This window comes from Apteryx mantelli, chromosome 5, assembly GCF_036417845.1.
Source record: "Apteryx mantelli isolate bAptMan1 chromosome 5, bAptMan1.hap1, whole genome shotgun sequence".
NCBI lineage: Eukaryota > Metazoa > Chordata > Aves > Apterygiformes > Apterygidae > Apteryx > Apteryx mantelli.
Window position 1 is genome coordinate 84,785,804 of NC_089982.1, and position 17,076 is coordinate 84,802,879.

The following is a 17,076-nucleotide window of genomic DNA, read 5'->3' on the forward strand; positions in this document are numbered from 1 at the left end:
TCAGCCAATACCTATCAGATCAGCATTGCTAGCACGGAAACCAGTTGTCCTGCTCAAAGAATCAGAGAGCAGAAATCCCTACACAGTCTTGGGAGAGAAAAAAGCTGCTTTTAGCAGAAGACCAAGTTGTCCTGCAGATGCACAGCTGTTACTCTACCAGCAATCCCTTCGAGGTACTAAGATCAAAGGGTTAAACCTGCTTCACTTATGTAACATTGCTGCAATTAGTCCAAATATCACCACTCTGAATGACTGTCTTTGAAGAACATTTCAGGACTTGTCCTGCAAACTTAAGAGCCAGTAGTTACGGGGATTGGCAGAGTTCAAGCCACTACCTATAAGGGAGGGTACTCTGCTAAAAAAAAACAAAAAAACACCCCCCCCCCCACACACACAACCATGGACTTTGCTCATTTCCAGTTGTGCAGATCAAACCTTTAATTCCACTCCAGGAAAAATAAAAGTGATAAATTACCAGCCACCACACCATAGGGAACCCAAAGCTTTATGGTTATTTGTAATTCATGGACAAGAGTAGCAGGCTAGAGATGGCACAAACCAGTTTGTTTTTCAGGTATGTTGCTTGGTTAAAGAATGAATTTATGAACGGAAAAGAAATGCAGTGACCAATACACAGGAAATTCCAGAAAAGAAAGCTGAATTACAGCATTTCCCTCAAACTTCAGAGCAGAAAGCCAGTACACTTTACAGAGCTACAGATCAAACAGCAGAAATCAGGCAAAACACTGGCAGGCAACTTGCAAGTGAAATTACTGTGTGGGAACAGCCAAGAAGTCTCTTGACCATAGGAAAGGCAAGCAGCAGCTTCTTCAGAGACTTCTTCTGATTGTAAGGATTAAATACCTTGTATTGACAAAGCACAACAATCCATTAATCCCACCCTCAACTAGGCATCTAGAAACAAAGCCTTGCAACCATTTCAACCCCCTACTGATCTCTGTCCCATCAACGCTTGCACCTTTGAAGTGTCTTCCTTAGATTTACGGCAGGAGTTGAACAACGTGAACATACAGCAGCCGTTTGTAGAAACCTCAATATGGAGAGCTTGCTAGGAGGACCCGATGGACCCAAGCAGTGCAACTGCTTTGTCTCCTTACCCACAAAACCTTGCATTTATGCATTTAGACACCACCGCAGCAGAAAGGCAGGAGATGTTGGCCAGTCTTACCTTGAGCGGCTTAGGGCTGTGCGCCTTATGCCCATCGCTCACTGCTGAGGGTCTCTGGTTCACCACGGTGAGCAAGTGGCGTTGGTGGACTAAGGCTTCCTTGAACTCCTCTTCCGTTTTGGTTTCTAGAAGTTTCTGCCGAAAGGTTATGTCTGAAAACATTGTGGCAAAGGTCCGGCCCACTTCTGTGGCTGTTTTGGTACTTTTCTGAGGAGGGGATGCAGCAGGGAAAGAAAGATGAAAGAACAAATTAAGCTTTTTATCATCCCCTCTCCCAAAAACTTTTCTTTCACTTCCAGAAGGGAAAGTCACTGGCTTGCCCCTTCCAGCACCACCCTCTGAAGAACAAGCCATCCTGCTAACCGGCTTTCAGGACCCCAGAGATTCCCAGTGGAGAATAGCACATGCAGAAGTTGTTCCAGACTTGAACATACCAGCCACAGCAGGAGCTCGGTGCACACGTTGACATACAGGCCCTGAGCAGAAGCATGGATCAGTCTGTCAATTTACCAGGACACAAGCCAAAGCTGAATCGTGCTGACCATACATTTTATTGCCCTGGTCCCCCCTCAAGGCTAAGACTAAATAAGGGTCCTTGCTATCCTACAGTGTTTCATGCTTTGCTACTACTGTGGTGCAAAGACACAGTAGTCAAGGCTCCTGCAGCTGGAGATGTCTGGATGTATTTTCCAGAAGACCGGGATTATTGTGCACATCTGCTTCATCAGCTTTATATTTTCTGGGCATTAAAACCAGATTTGGTTGGTTTCTCTGGGGCAATTCTGGCAGAAGTGGAGATTTAGAACTCAGCTAAAGCAACTACTGGCACAGGGAAAAGCAGAGGAAATAAGCAGCTGAGCATGCATACAAGGAGCACTGTATGCCTTCACCAACAATTGCCTGGAAGGGGTAGGAGACTTAAAAAGCATGAAAAAAAGAAGCGCCTATTCACAGGCTTTAACGTTTCTGTGAGCTACAGGCCTGATATTTGAGGGTGCAGCTTAAACAGTATCAAAAAACCACTTTCCCATTACTCCGAGCACATTGTAAGTTAGATACAAAGGCAACACTAAGGGACTGAGTTCTCTGTCCCTGCACAAAACAGCTAAGTCCATGCTCTATAAATCCTGACCTGCTCAACTGCTTGCATCACTTTGGTCAGGGCAGAAAGAGAAGATACCTGCCAAGGCAGTTTCCAAGCTACGCAGAATCAGACTAAGACTAAGAGCTGCTTCTGATGCAAATGTTTTAAACATCCTCTTTGCTACACTCAGCACCCTTCATACAGCCACTGCTAGAGACACCCAAACAGCCACCCTCCTCTGGAAAGCCTCCAAACTCCTAGCATTACTGTGAAAAGTACCAGTGACTGTACGCTATTGATCCGAATTAATTCTCAGGATTCACAAGAAAGCAGATGAACCATTTCTTCATGAACACAGCCAAATTAATTCAGTGCTGCTTGATGCAGAGGCATGGATGTGTGGGTGGCACTGCACTAGTCCCAGAGTCGTCCTTTAAACACTAATTGCTCATCACTCACACTGATCTGCCTCCTCTCCTCTATCACACATTTCCCCCCTTCTATCGCAGCCAAAGTCACTTGAGACATGCTCGCTAGAACACCTTTGATTTTAGCTTCCAGAGAAGGTTTGGATTTGAGGGCTACAGAGCTTGTTTTGAGGGCTTTTAAGCTTGATCCAGACTGGTTTAATTTGGATGGATTTGTCAGCAGGGGAAAGGGTGAAGGCTTCTTATTTCACCTCTGAGAAGCAGTCTCCTCAGGCTGAGTGCTGCAAAGAGTTATTTCAAGTTGCCCAATACTGCTCACTGTTTCCCCACTCTAACCTTTCTCAGGCACAGACAGAGATGAACAGTCTGGAGGAGGAGCACAGAGATTTACACACTCAAGTCTTTCTTCCCATTCTCTATGTTACCAAAGAAATGTATTCCTTAGCACAACAGATGCCCATTTTCTGGGCTTTTTCTCCCCCCCTCCAAGCAAGGCTCTTTTAATCTGTTACTGTCAGCAGGTTAATTATTTTAACTGCTGTACCAGAAATGCGTACTTAGAGCTGGCTAGATCAACTCATTTAAAGTAAAGCATATTGGCAACTGCAGCTCTGCTTGGCCTCCACTCCCTTTCCTTAATTTGATGCTGTCCATTAAAATTGCAAACTTTCAGGATACAAGCGGATGCAGAGCTGTTTGCTGGGTGCTTTGCACGTAACTGGCTGGAGATAAGCTAAGTGCCATGCAATGAAAGAGAGATCAATGCAATTGCAAGCCTGTTCAGTTGTTTGCTTGCTGCTTTTCATAGGGGACATCAATATGTTTTCAGCCTGTAGGGTTTAAGATCTATGCCAAAAGCATTGAACCACTCCGTCTGGAAAGATCTGCCAAAAATCCTGGGAAATAAGGAAACATCAGTATTTCTATTTAAACAAGGGTGGTGGTGCAGGGAGGAAGACAGACAGACCAGACTAGAAGGTCCCAGGGTCACACGGATAGCATCAAGAAGCAGGAAATTCAATCCGGATCTCTCACATTTCAGACAAGGTCCCCAACCTCCCCAGCACAGACACCGTAGCCCAAAAGTGTAGCCAGACAGCTTAGTGTGTGAAAAGGTCTTGAGCTTTGAGCCGCTCAGCCGTTAGTTAGCAGGACACACACATGACTTGATCAAGTCCGCATCCCAGCATTTTCTAGAAAGTGGGAACAGTGATCCTCAACTGGCCTTAGTGTCCCCCACGATAATGCAGTGAATGAATGTGTTACCAGGTCATTTGTTGGCACTGTTTACATGCAAAACAAGCAAGTACACCTGAGCAAGCTTTAACCTTGTTGCTTAAGGTAACAGCCGTAAAGATGCATCCACAAGGACCTCAGTACAATACAACCTTACAAGTGTCCTGGCTCCCAACTAGCCTCATCCATACTGCGGTAGAGCTCACAAAACAACATCTCCCTGTTAGCTAAATCAGTGTGCCTACAACTGCTGCAACTGCACCTACACTGTAGCACACAGTTCGGTCAAGAGGGTTTTACTGGTAAACAACCCAAACCTTCAATGTGGAGCATCAGCTGCAGACCCAAAAGAGCTCTTTTGCAAGGATGGCTTTAACCAGGAACAGCAGTCTTTACCTCCAAAAAAGGCAGCTAAGCCAGTAAAGCTTGAGGAAAAAAAAATCTGTAGACAATTACGTGCAGTAATCACAGATTGTAGTATTAGCAAGAGCTGAGCATATGGAGACTACAGACACACTTGACTTGCGGTATTCCCCGCCATGTCAGGCTAGAGGCCATTCTCCAGCATGAGACAAGGATGCAGTTCATTGTAATCTGTCCCTCATGCACACTGTTAGAATGCAGTCTTGACAGCTGCTGGGAAAAAACTCAGACCTTGTCACATCCTGCTGTGCCTAAAAAAGTGGGTTATCATTAACCCAAGGAGGAAATCAAGGAAAAGCAATCCCGGGAGAATCCTCTGAAGTACTAGAGCAAACAAGAGCAATACTTACCATTTTAGGAGGAGCCAGGACTAATATCACAAATCTCACTTCGCAGGAATTTTCACCCCAATTCTGAGGCCTCTCCAGGCGGCTGATGCAAACATGACGTCGCTGAAGGGACTTTATAGTGCAACTGTCAAGGGAGATAGCATGATTATATCTTGGGCATTATGAAACACAGCTCTCTCCTGGTGTGCAAGGTTTATAAGGAGACATTTCAGTTGCGAGAAACACACAAGATGCTGTTAAGAAGTGAGCCTTTCACAACTAAGTATTTAACAGTGACTTTAAGTTACTTTCAGCCTGATTAGTGCTTTTGTAGAACTTGACCTCCATGCTTTTATGGAAAATAGCTTTCATGATTAAAAGGCTCAGTCTCCCTCTTCCCCATCTGCTTTTTAACAGCCAAAAAAAAAAGGCAAGAACATAACCTGTATTTGCAGTGCTACAGAAGCTCCTGCTAAAGGGTCCTCTTAAAAAAACAAACACCTAAATGAATGGTAAGCATTTCACACCTCCAAAAGCACTTTGGGAGATGAGATGAAACGAAACTGGAAAAGTTAAGGCAAGGTGCCAAACCAACAGGTTTCCATTTCTCCTTGTGCCTTGGGCAGATCTATCAATATCTGTTTCAATGGCTTTCCCCTTTTGCTCTCAGCTGTTTTCCCCATTCTGTTAAGGGTGCATTACAGAGACTAAACTGACCTCCACGCTAAGGCCTGGATAGGCTGTAGCAGGCTGAATTCCTGCTTGGATGCAAGTGTTCAGCTGCAATCCAGGCAACTGCACTAGGCACGGAAAGGCCATTTGATTAAGCAGGACTCCCATAACCAAGACCAGTGACCAGCTGTTTGAAACCGAGACCATCTTTGGAGTCCAAAGACCACGTCTATCTCCACACTGGGATATTTAAACAAAGCTGTGATCCAAGGAACCATCACAGGACCTGCCTGGACGCGATCCTGTGCAACATGCTCTAGGTGACCCTGCTTGAGCAGGGGGGTTGGACTTGGATGATTCTCCAGAGGTCCCTTCCAACCTCAACCATTCTGTGATCATTTTTCCTGTTGGAAACTCAGGAAAAGCAGCAAAGTGACTTGGTGGAGTTGCACAATGCCATGGCAGCAGCAGGAGGTTAATGCCAGCCTGGATTGCAGCCCTTTCACTCCCATAAAAGCCTAATACTTCACAGATCTTCTGGAAAGCGCTGGTGAGACAGGCACATGGGTTTTGCCTAGTGACACTGAAGGAGGTATAGAAGTGTCTGTTCTCCCACCTCAAAGTGCTTTTTTTTGGTAGTTCAAAATCACTTAAACTATTTGTTTATTCCTTTCTCATCCAGCAAACACCTGTCACAGTCAATAAGTCATCTCTTAATTTCTTCTCCAAAATCATGGCCCATCTCTTTTCTTCCAACATGTATTCTCAAGCTCATGCACCCTGAAGGCCATTTCCGCAATGGCTCCTGAAGCTCTTTGGCTAGAGAGGTACTAGCCAGGAGCATAGGACACAGACATGAGATTTTGTAAGTTGTCCATAACTCGCATACAAAGTCACCCCAAGTATTTTTTTAGCAAGTTTCTTTCCAATAGGTGATCAGAAAGTCATTTGATTCATGCAAATTAATCTGACAAAGGCACTTGTTAGAAAGGGGAACTTCCAAACAGCTTTATTAGCATACTATAGGTTATGAGGAAGATGACAGTACTTCATAGATTTCCTAACTCCCCTCTACCATGGCCCCTTGGCCTTTTTCTACTCAAATCAGCCTTGGGGGTGGGGTGGGAGGAAAAGTCAGGGCAAATCCTAAAGTTAGGAATAAGTCTCCTCTAAAGTGTTTGAAAATACAGTCCAAGCTAACCTCTTCTCTAGGCTTAAAAACGCCTAGAGTTTGGAGACCACTGTCAATACCTGATTTAGTTCAGGACCTGCAACAGCCCTTGTCCTTCCTTCCCAAATGATGAAATAAGCACAGTCAGCACCAATTTCCAGAGCCCCTTGTAGCAATCCTGCCGTGGTTGGGCAGCATGAAAGTTACCTTGTGTTACAGATGAGCAAGCTGATGGGGCAGATGCATGAACTCTGGGCTTTAGGCTAACAGGAGAACCATAAAGTTAACCAATATCTTTGGTGAAGATGGATGAAGGCAAGATGACCAATAAACTGCATGAACAGGGCAGTGAATAGTTAATGCAGCATTAGGAAAAATGACCCATTTGTATCCTGCTCTGTTTGTTCTCAGTCAGCATTTTCATTCTTCAGCTTCTGAGCTCACTGAACAAGTTATTTGCTTTGAAAAGGAGGGCTTTCTAGGCATTTTGAGCATCACTCGTATTCTGGAGATGGCCAGAACCAGATATCAGATACCTACTGCACAGAGGACTGCATTAACACTTTCCAGACCCTAGCTTGTCTACAAGTCAGGTAGTATCTGACCTAGCAAGAAACTCTATTGAACTGCAAAGTGCAGCCAGACAAGGCTTATTACATGGCAAGCACTGGTCCCATTAGCACATGCCCCAGTGCTGGAAGTGGGGAAGGACACAAAGGCATGCAGGTGAACAAAAGCTTGTACTTGTTGCATTGATACCAGCACACAGGAACCTCTCTCTCCCCTTGCTACAGTATGTGAAGTCATGTTGCAATACAGCTGTTATTTGGAAAATCTATTATATAGGGCTATAATTAAGCAACCTACCCATTCTTCAGACTAGAGTTCTGCAGCTAGCTTTCTCTGAAGTGACAGTGTCATGCTTTAGCTCCAAAAACTTATCTCTAAGGTTATGCTTTCCAGAGATGACAGTACTGCCAACAGTGCCAGTCCACAGGGCAACAATATCACTTCAACTTAAGAGCTTCTTGAGTTGAGGGGAGGAAAACCTAACTCTTTAAAAGGCTGCTCCTCATCACTGTCTCCCTGGCCTGTCGCTTCTCTCTAGACATGTTCTCAATGTTCTTTGCAGCCACCCCAAGCCTCTTCATTTTTCTAAACAAGCAATCTGTATTTCCCTTGGCTTGAGGGACTGGAAATCTGAGCAATATCAGCATCTCGTAGTGCTTATGCAATACTGAAAGATTTAGCAACGCTGAGCGCATTCACAAGACACCAGGAAACCCTCTACCATCATTATCCTTTTATATCTGGAACAGTCTTTTATCCACAGAGCTGGAGTTTGAGACTTCAAAACTATTCATGAGACTGGATTAAAGAAATCTTCCTACAGTTTCTTCGAGCTCTTCTGTTAAGAGCTTTATTGGCACTGACATGCACATCTAAATCCCAATATTACACCCATAAAATTGAGTGCTGACCACTGAAGATGGTATAGGGCAACTTAGGGATGGAGTCTCAGTCAACATATCTGTACAAGTCTGGCCGAGTCGGTTTAGCGAGGATCAGAATAAAACCAGATTTAAGAAAGTGACACTGAGAGCGGCTCCGAGACATCTATGTGTGGTAGCACGGAGCGGAGAAGCGCAGCCTGGGAAAGGAACGCAGTCTCATCTGCGCAGGGCTTGGTCTCACTCTGCTAAGTCCATTCGTCCAAGCAATAAGTGGTCTCTACTTTCAGTGCCACGTCAGGTCAGTTCTGTCCAGGTGTCATTCTGCATCACACAAACTTTTCTATGAATTTAAACTGTCAGCTCTAATTCACCTACTCCCTGGTCTAAACACTACTGTTCCCACTGTTTTAACTTCAGACGCCAGATACAAATACATTGTGAACCAGAATACAGATCCCTGCTAGACTTGTGCAAACATCTGTAGAAGACAAACCTCTTTGGTTCACATGGAGAAACTCCAAGCTGTTGAAGATTTCAGGTAAAAGTTGGCATATCTCCTGCCTAAAAAAAAATGAGACACTTTTTCCAAATGGAGCAGCTGTCTTCAAGCAGCACTTAAATTCCCACTTAAAAAACCTAAATATCTAAAGCCAAAATGAAGCTCTGGACAAGTAAGACATTTTTGGCTGACCCTAAAAATCAAACCTTGTTTTGCCAAAGCCTGCAAGTTCCCTTTTGGTTTGGGCTGAACTAAATTTGGTTCTCTTGGTTTGGCCAGCAAGCTGAAAAATCTATTTTCACTCAGTATTAGTCATGTAAGGAAATGCTGGGCTATGATTTAATGATACGAGGTTGTGTTTTCAGCAATTTTATCTTGATCCTCCAATAATTAAATTCACTAAAAGGCCATTTCAATTATAGCACCCATTTCTACTTTGCTGTCCTTTTCTCTTTGCAGGCTGCGTATCTAGCAGTGTTCAGTATGGCATTCAGATGGTGAGAACTGGCAACGCTCCACTGAAATCACTGATACACCGAGTCACACATGCCGAAGATCTGACCTACGCCCAAGATGTTATCAGAGTAATAACACATTTCTCAAACAAATCATAAAAAGGGTCAAATTATGGAGACCCAAGAGAAACAGAAACCCTCTTTAAACAGGGCAAGAAAGGAAGTTAATTCAGAAACAAATTATCCCCTGCAGTAAGAAAAAGTGCCCAGTAGAGGTAATCAGCTAGCCAGCCTTTTCCTGTCCCAATGCAGAACAACAATGACACTTCTTGTTCTCGCACACTGCAAATAAATCTTCCTCCGTGAACCAGCTCCAGGCACAGGCTTTCAGAAACCAAAATTTGCAAGCGAGAAATTAACTTTTGACCAGCAGGACAGTTCACCAGGGCACCAACAGCTCAGCACAGTGTTTTCAGCAAGACATATTAAAATCACCCCAAGCTGGATATAGTTTGGGACTGCTTAAAGGCACTCTGCTGAGCTCTAAAAAGCCTCATCTTCTCTAGCAGTTAATCTCTAAGGAAATTGGGGAGAAAGTATTTCCTACAGTCCAATACACAGGAGAAAACCTCCTCCTCCTTCCACACATACCTGCAGGCACTGAACCAAGGCACCCTTCTCACTAACAGCTCTTTGGGGACTCAAATTCCCAGTTAAGGGTTTGAATTTAAGAACTCCCTTCTGTTACAGGGCAGCTGCAAGAGCTTCAGCTGTGCAGCATTACCTGGGACAGGCTGAGAAGGGTGCTATGGGCACGTCTATTTTTAATTCCTTGAACCCAAAGAATGCTTGAGAGGTTACGCTTGTAAACTTTGGAAGAGAGGCTCTTGTTTATAGGACTCCAAATTCTGTAATCAATTCTGCTAAAGGATAATATTTGTTTTTGTAACTGTTTAATTGTTTAATTCCCTACAGCATCCCCTTTGTTATTTGAAAGAAGGGGCACATTTTGAGGAATACACAGTAACTGAAACACTATTTGAAATCTATTCAACACCTAACATAGCAGCAATATGGCTTTTCTACAGCTAGTTTGGAACACACATACCTCAAGGTCCAGACAATTTCTTAAACATGCTAGAAAGGCTTTGCTTTTACTTTTGTTTAGAGATGCATTGGTAACATGTTCCACACAATGATCAATTCTACATTAAGACTGAGAAATTATTACTCTTAAATGTTAATTTGGACAGCAGTTTTACTTAATGTCCATTATTACCTCACACTTCCCATTTTTGAAAGGCTACCCGGGTTTTTTGCATTATGCTCCTCCACAGGAACCATTGCAATGACACTATCAGAATAAGCAATTTTATAGCAGCATGGACCACATGAACCCATGGAGCTACCCTCTTTGCTTGCAGAGAGGCTTTTCCCCCCCCTCCTTTGCCTGTTACAGCAGCTTTAGCAAATTAGCTTAACACACTGAAGATAAGTTTGCTGCCAATCCATGTGCCTTAAAGGCAACCAAAAGAAATAGCTCTTCAACTACTCAGTACAGTCTATGAAGCAGGTTGTCTCCCCCCCCCCCTTTTTTTCCTTCAACTTTGGGAAAAAACATTTATCTATATATACCCTGGTGAGAAGACTATAGCTCAGAGATGGTGCTGCCCTAGGAATTCCATTCAACTCAGCCAGCATTTATTAAATAATCCACACAACTGCTATTGCTCCTAGGAGGACATTGAGAGATACGCACCATCAGTCAGTTGACAGATACTTTAACATTCTCAACATTAGGGACCCCTTTTCCCACCCAAGGGAAAAAAAAAGCTGTGCAAGAACAAAACTAATAGCCCTCACATAGGGGCCTCCTTCCCCATCCTTCCCAATCCAGACACGCAAAGCATCCAGTCTACCCTCTTCAGGTTCTGGGTCATGGTGGACTTGGCTGGTTCCTAGGGAACTCAAAGCACTTGCCTGGTAGTACGCGTACCTGCTGCAGTCACTGCATGCCTGAGGGGTATCAACATGCCTTCCTAAGCTCCTTCCACAAACCAAAAAAGTTAAACCTGAATCAGCCCCCAAATCTGTCTTGGGTCAGAAGCCAGTACTTTCCTGATCTTCAGGCTTCAAGATCTTCAATTCCCCAATGGCTTATTCCATCATGTGGACAAAGCCCAGATCTGCATGGGAAACCTGACCTTCCTAGTGGTTCAATAGACCTGAAATTGTCAGGAGGCAGCCAATTCTAGCAGAAGCAGAATGGCTGTTTCACCCTAGTTTCTCCCCATCCCTCCCTCCCCAGCTCTTCCCACTGAAGATGAGCACAAGAGTCCTCCCTCCAACACAGAAGAGGGCGGGGGGACACAAATTTGTGTTTCCATTAGGAATGCACTTCTCCAGGCAGCCTCTGCAAAACTTGACAAAAGCCCTACACAAGTTTTTCCTTTACGGATTGAAGCTAATTTAGGCTTTAACATTTCCCCTTAAAAATCAAGGCAGAAGCAGCACTACCAAAACCATGCCTCTGAGCTGTTCTCATTAATATAATCCTATCATGATACTCAAGACTTTCTCACTCATTATGAATAAGTAGTTAAGGCACACACAAACCAGCAGTGCTAACCTATACTCTTTGCTAAACTTTAAAGTGTTTGCTAAACTTTATTTAAAGTGCAAGGATAAAGAACAGCACAGAGAAAAGTTAAGTTCTTCCCACTTGTATAGGAAAACAATCCTTCACCAGCAAAGCTTCCTTTTACTTCAGAGCTTTGGAAGCTGTGTTTTGCAATCTGACTTAAAAAGTGTAAGGTCTAAAAATATGATTCTCAATCTGTTGCACAATAGCTACAGCAGAAATACAGTACAATAATTATCTATTATATTTAATAACTCATCACTGCTTTCCCACCACACTTTCTTCTCTCTTCACAGTAACAAAAGGAAGAAACGAAGAAAATTTTGCACAAGACACCTTCAGACTGTAAGCTTATTTTTCAAATCGTGTTATGGAAGCTGCTATTACTCACATGGATGCATTCAAAGCTTTGGCTCACTTTCTACAGAAAGGCTGAACTCACACTATTAAGCTTCATGTATGTAATCACACCATTTATATCATGACCTCTAGAAGTGTGTTGTTATGAAGTCAACAGCACTCCAAAGCCCTTCAGAGACATATGACATGCTGGGGTGGAGGATACCAAGGGACAGCCAGTCATTCCCCCATCCCAAGGCTCTCCTCTTCTTCCAGTATAGTTTTCAAACACAACTTTTTAATTTTTTAAATTTAAAATTCCATCTTCGTATTCACCTCCAGACATTTGGACAAAAATCCAGTTCAGTTTGTGGCAAGATTAGATTAGGGATGGGGAAAACAGACTTTTCCAATGAGGTGCATACTACTCTGCCCTTCCCAGAGTAGCATGCACTTACCCTTATTGTATGGCATACGCAGGATAGGGGCAAAGGGAGAAAACTGCACAAAAACACTCTTGATTGACTGTCAGAGAAAGACCATTTTGCTATGTGAACTGATTTTCTCATTTGTGTGATGTGTTCTGTAAATCCCAGGTGTAAAAACAAAGCTGACAGTAGTGCATACACAGCAGACACATTACGTGGTTTGCTTATTTCATAGAACAGAGCCCTGATGTGCAATAATTACCTTTTTAAATAGAGATCACATCTTTCTATTTCATAAGAGAGCAGAATCATAAAAATAGAAAAAATCTGCAAGGCAGAATAATCTCCATTTGTTCCAGCCGTAAGCAGAGGGTAGGAAAAGCAGTGCTAGGAGAAGAAAAGCTATTCTGACAGTTGTCCTAGCAAACTGGCTGTGAATGCTACATTATACACATGTACTCCCAGAGCCCTAAAGCTCCTATCTAATATATGTTAAATCCCAGAGAAATTACTAGGATATTTCTTGACAACTTGACTTAGAGACTACATACGCATACAGCAGACAGACAGAAGACAAATTACCTTTCTTTGGTTGGCCCAGTGACTCACCTGGGAAGGGACAGTTTGGCTCACCCAGCCAAATTGGCTCTACAATTATTTCAAAATCTAGCAAACCAGTTTCAGTGAAGCAGTAGCTGGGAGGAAGCTATCCTGCCTTATAAATCCCAGATGACAGAGTCCTTTATCTTAAGGGTCTGATCCAATGTTTAACAATATCAGCAATTAATCAGAAGCCTCGTTAGTGTCTGAATTTCTGACTTCAGTCTCCAGCTGCAGAGTTTAGATGTTTTCAAAGGGCCTAAAAAGCCTTTTGATACAAGGTCTCTGTCCTTGGCAGGGCGAACATAGTCTACAAATTCCCTTGTCCTTTTCAGAAGTACTTCATTAATGTTTCTCAGTACTTAGCATTTTCAGTCTGAGATTTTTCATTATTCTTAGCTTGTTAACACCAGATTTAGATAGTATTCCAGCAGCTTAATGCCCTGCACAGGCTGTGGCCATCTCTGCCTAGGCTGCTGCTCCCCCATCTGCAAAACAGAGAACTGATGCAGAGATGGAGATCCCACAGACCAGGACAGATAACTAGATAGGGTATTACCAGTTTGACTTACAAGAACATATTCTGGAGCACTGTTCTTCCACACAGCAAGAAAAGTTACAAGTTTTGAACAGCCTGTGGATTCTGCTAATTAACCCGGGTACTTACATGATACAGAGCCAGGACTGCTGATACTGCACCCCTGTGACTGTCGCTGTGACCCCTTGAATTGTATCTGATAGGAGATGAACTAGGAGGGGAAGAGAAAAAGAGGGAAATGTTACAGGTTTGTATATATTTGGTCTGCAACAGCACATTTCCTTTCAAATTGAAGCTAAGTGCTAATACCAAGCATACTTATTTATCTGCATACTGGACTGATGCAAGGGTGGGGGGGGGACAACAGGGAAAGATGGAAATATTTGACCTGATGCTTCTGAATTCTGTCCTTAAATCTTTCACAGCTTGAAAAGACAGCTGTTTTTTCCTCCTAAACTCATCCTACCACAATATTAGATTATTAGATTAGCATTATTCAACACACACACACAGACAGGACTTGAAGAGATTTCCTCTTCCAATTCCCCTGCCCTCTCCCCTCTTTGTAATTACTGTTCTTACAGGTCATTTTATGAAACTGCTCAATTTTTCTTCTTTATTGGCAGAAAGCTTAAATTAACGAGATAAACGCAAAGCGCTAAGACAGGCAGCAAGAAGTAACCAAAGCATGAACATGCTTACTACATGCTCAGGACTTGACATATCTGTTAAATAAATTCACTCAGGCTGTGACAGTTACATTTGAGGTGCGATGTACATGTTTGTTTATTCATTCCTGTTGGCTCTGAAACGTCATGGGTGCCTACAGAGAAATAACGCTTAGTTAAGCTTCTTTACATCTTAGGCTAGAGGGTAGCCTTTTAGTCTATGCTATGACATTCACTTGTAGCTTAAGATGACACTTAAGCCAACAACATTGGCTAGGGCTGCTCCAGGATTGAATTTCTGGAGAAAAACAAAGCACTTCTCACCACTTCCAGTTGACTGGAAGCAATGTGAAGGCACAGCCCTCCCCAGCCAATTCCTCTATACCAGGCAGGTGGTCAAAGCAGTCAACTTCCCCAGCCTGTGTGAATTCAGATGGAGAATCACAAGGCAAAGGAGCCATTTCTGAAGGGACACCAGCAAGTGCCTCTTTGCTTAAGAGCATCAGCCACTTGTCTAAGGACAAGCACATCAGCCTAATGGGTACAGACAGACAAAACACTCCAGTGCTGGAGACTTCTCCCTCTGGAGAATACCCGTATGTCTCATCTTAGTGAGAGAGACCAGATTCCACTAAAGTATAAAAATCCCAGAGACACAAGACTCTTCAGTCCAAGTGACACAGATAAATAAACCCCCGGGTGTGACATGCAACATGCAAGTCTGAGGACTGTGCAGTAGCAAGTGTTCAACACACCACCAATGGAAAGACTGACAAATAACAGTAACCCGCAGGCAAACATGAATCAAGAGTTAGTTACCATTCCCTTCTCGGGGGGTCCCTGAATCTGTGAATAAAGTGCTCATGATTTTTTCAAAGTTGCAGCTTGGCTCCGTGTTATCAGGATCTTCAGCAAAATGCTTCAGCATCTCTCTAAGAACATCGTCCAAGGAGGTTGCAGTTTCATCAAGGATGATGCTGGCTCTGGCCAAGAACCCATCCAGATCTCGGTGGGCTCTGACTTCCTCTTCAAAATTCTTTAACTTCAGGTACTGTGTAAAGAAGAGACCAAAATATTAGACAGCCTTCTGCAATACCTAACTGCGAAGAACTAGGATCTGCATAGTTCACAAGAACAAGCTCACAAGAAAGTTTTATTCCGATTACCACCACCAAACCAAAGATTCTGGAATCACTTTCCCCAACCAGATTACGTTTTAAGACAGTTTTATGTGATATTACTGCATTGAAGGCCTACATTTTCAAGGCTTATGCTAATTTAGTCATCACAGGTGAATGCCTAGACACCATTTAAATCCCGATGTAGAAAGCAGAACTAAGATTAGTTTCATCACCTAGGACGAAGCGCAAAAGTTAGTCTAAAATCATAAATGCTTAAGGTAGCATTTAAAAGTCTCTTTTGGTTTAAGTAATTCAAGATGTTTACAACAACATAGGAAAAGTTATATGAAGAAATATACTTTGAGCTCAGCATCAGGAAGAATTACTAATATGCATCTCTGCATCCAAAACCAGCTCTTCTCAAACCAGGAGCTATCTCTCCCTGTCCTCCCAGTTAGGGAGTCTGGAGAGGGAGATGGGGAACACTGTCTACCTCATCCCCTTTTCACAATCCTTATACCCCCTCCCATCCCCAGTTCCACTCCCAAGGAAGTTCTTGTCTTTTGAGCATAACATTTAACTTTGAATCAGCGTGTGACAGGAGATGACAGAAGAAAGACGAAAGGCTGACACTGTCTCAACTCTCTGCTGGTTCCCTCTGCTGTCCCAGTCACAGGCTTGTAGACCTCTAGAGATGGAAAACACAGCCATGCTATATTACAGTCTCATTTCCCTTCTGCATTTGTCAGCTGTGAAGTTTAATTGAATTATCAAACTACAACATGTCATTCCCATTCACAGTTCTTGGAAATCCACACATACAGTTAGCACTCACAGTAGCTGTCAAAAGTGACCAACGGTCTTGTCCTCCTTCAGCAGTTTGAGATCAAATGCAGAAATGGGATTTGGACTCCATTATATGGATCTTCCATCCCACTGGAAACCAGTGAGGCTTGAGTTCATGATGTTGAGAACCAGATTTTATAGATGCATTTATGGTCCTGGGCAACCTGCTCTAGGTGACTCTGCTTGAGCAGGCAGGTTGAACCAGATGACCTCCAGGAGGTCCCTTTCAACCTCAGCTATTCTGTGATTTGAGCTCCTTGCTCCCCTTAAACTCAGTAAGAATCAAGCTCCAAATTCCTTTTACGAATCTGACTCCGAGTTGCTTCCATGACTAGGAGCTTGGCACATTCCTCCCATGTTACCAAACTGTCCCAGAGTCTGAGCCAAAAGATTCCCTCCTCACACATACCCCCTCTACCTTTTCCATTTATAGCCTAGACACAGCGAAGAATGCTAACATCTCACTAATTACTGTAATTATCAAGGCAACTATCAAGTTGTCAGTACACATCCATTGCAATTAACACTGTTTTACTTTGCATCAATCATTTCTTACACAGCATAGTGGAGACAGAAGAGTCTCTCAAGGATTTTAGCTCCCACCCACAAGCCTTTGTTGCCATCTGTTCTTAGGAGAGGAGACAGTGAAATAATTGCATTACAATCCCAACCAAATGAGGCCACATAACTTTGAGTGGCCAAGCGAGTCTTAGGCTGTCGCTGCACGAGAATTGATTAAAAACACGTATAGCTGCTGCTGTAAGCTGGTCATAACAGGTGTTTGTGGGGTCACCACATGACCAGCAACCATCTCTCAGAGGAGATGAGCTGCTTTTCCTGAAGCAAGTTCTCACATGCAGAGTCCAACCCGAGATGTAGGTTCAAACAGCAGAGGCCAAATGACCTAGAGAGGATTTAATAACGTGGATGGCACAGATAGTAGCCAAGGAGATAT

At 43.3% G+C, this 17,076-nt stretch overlaps 1 protein-coding gene across 1 annotated transcript in view; it reads right to left on the reverse strand.

Moving 5' to 3' along the window:
- Window positions 1-17,076, reverse strand: part of SLC4A11 (solute carrier family 4 member 11) — a 95,586-nt gene that overhangs the window by 37,408 nt on the left and 41,102 nt on the right. Inside the window, exons 5-9 of the mRNA XM_067297217.1 lie at window positions 14,974-15,205; window positions 14,247-14,309; window positions 13,616-13,697; window positions 4,711-4,834; window positions 1,190-1,396 (exon numbers count right to left, since the gene is read on the reverse strand). Of these exons, the coding sequence (XP_067153318.1) occupies window positions 1,190-1,396; window positions 4,711-4,834; window positions 13,616-13,697; window positions 14,247-14,309; window positions 14,974-15,205 (708 nt within the window). The remainder of the gene's footprint in view (window positions 1-1,189; window positions 1,397-4,710; window positions 4,835-13,615; window positions 13,698-14,246; window positions 14,310-14,973; window positions 15,206-17,076) is intronic.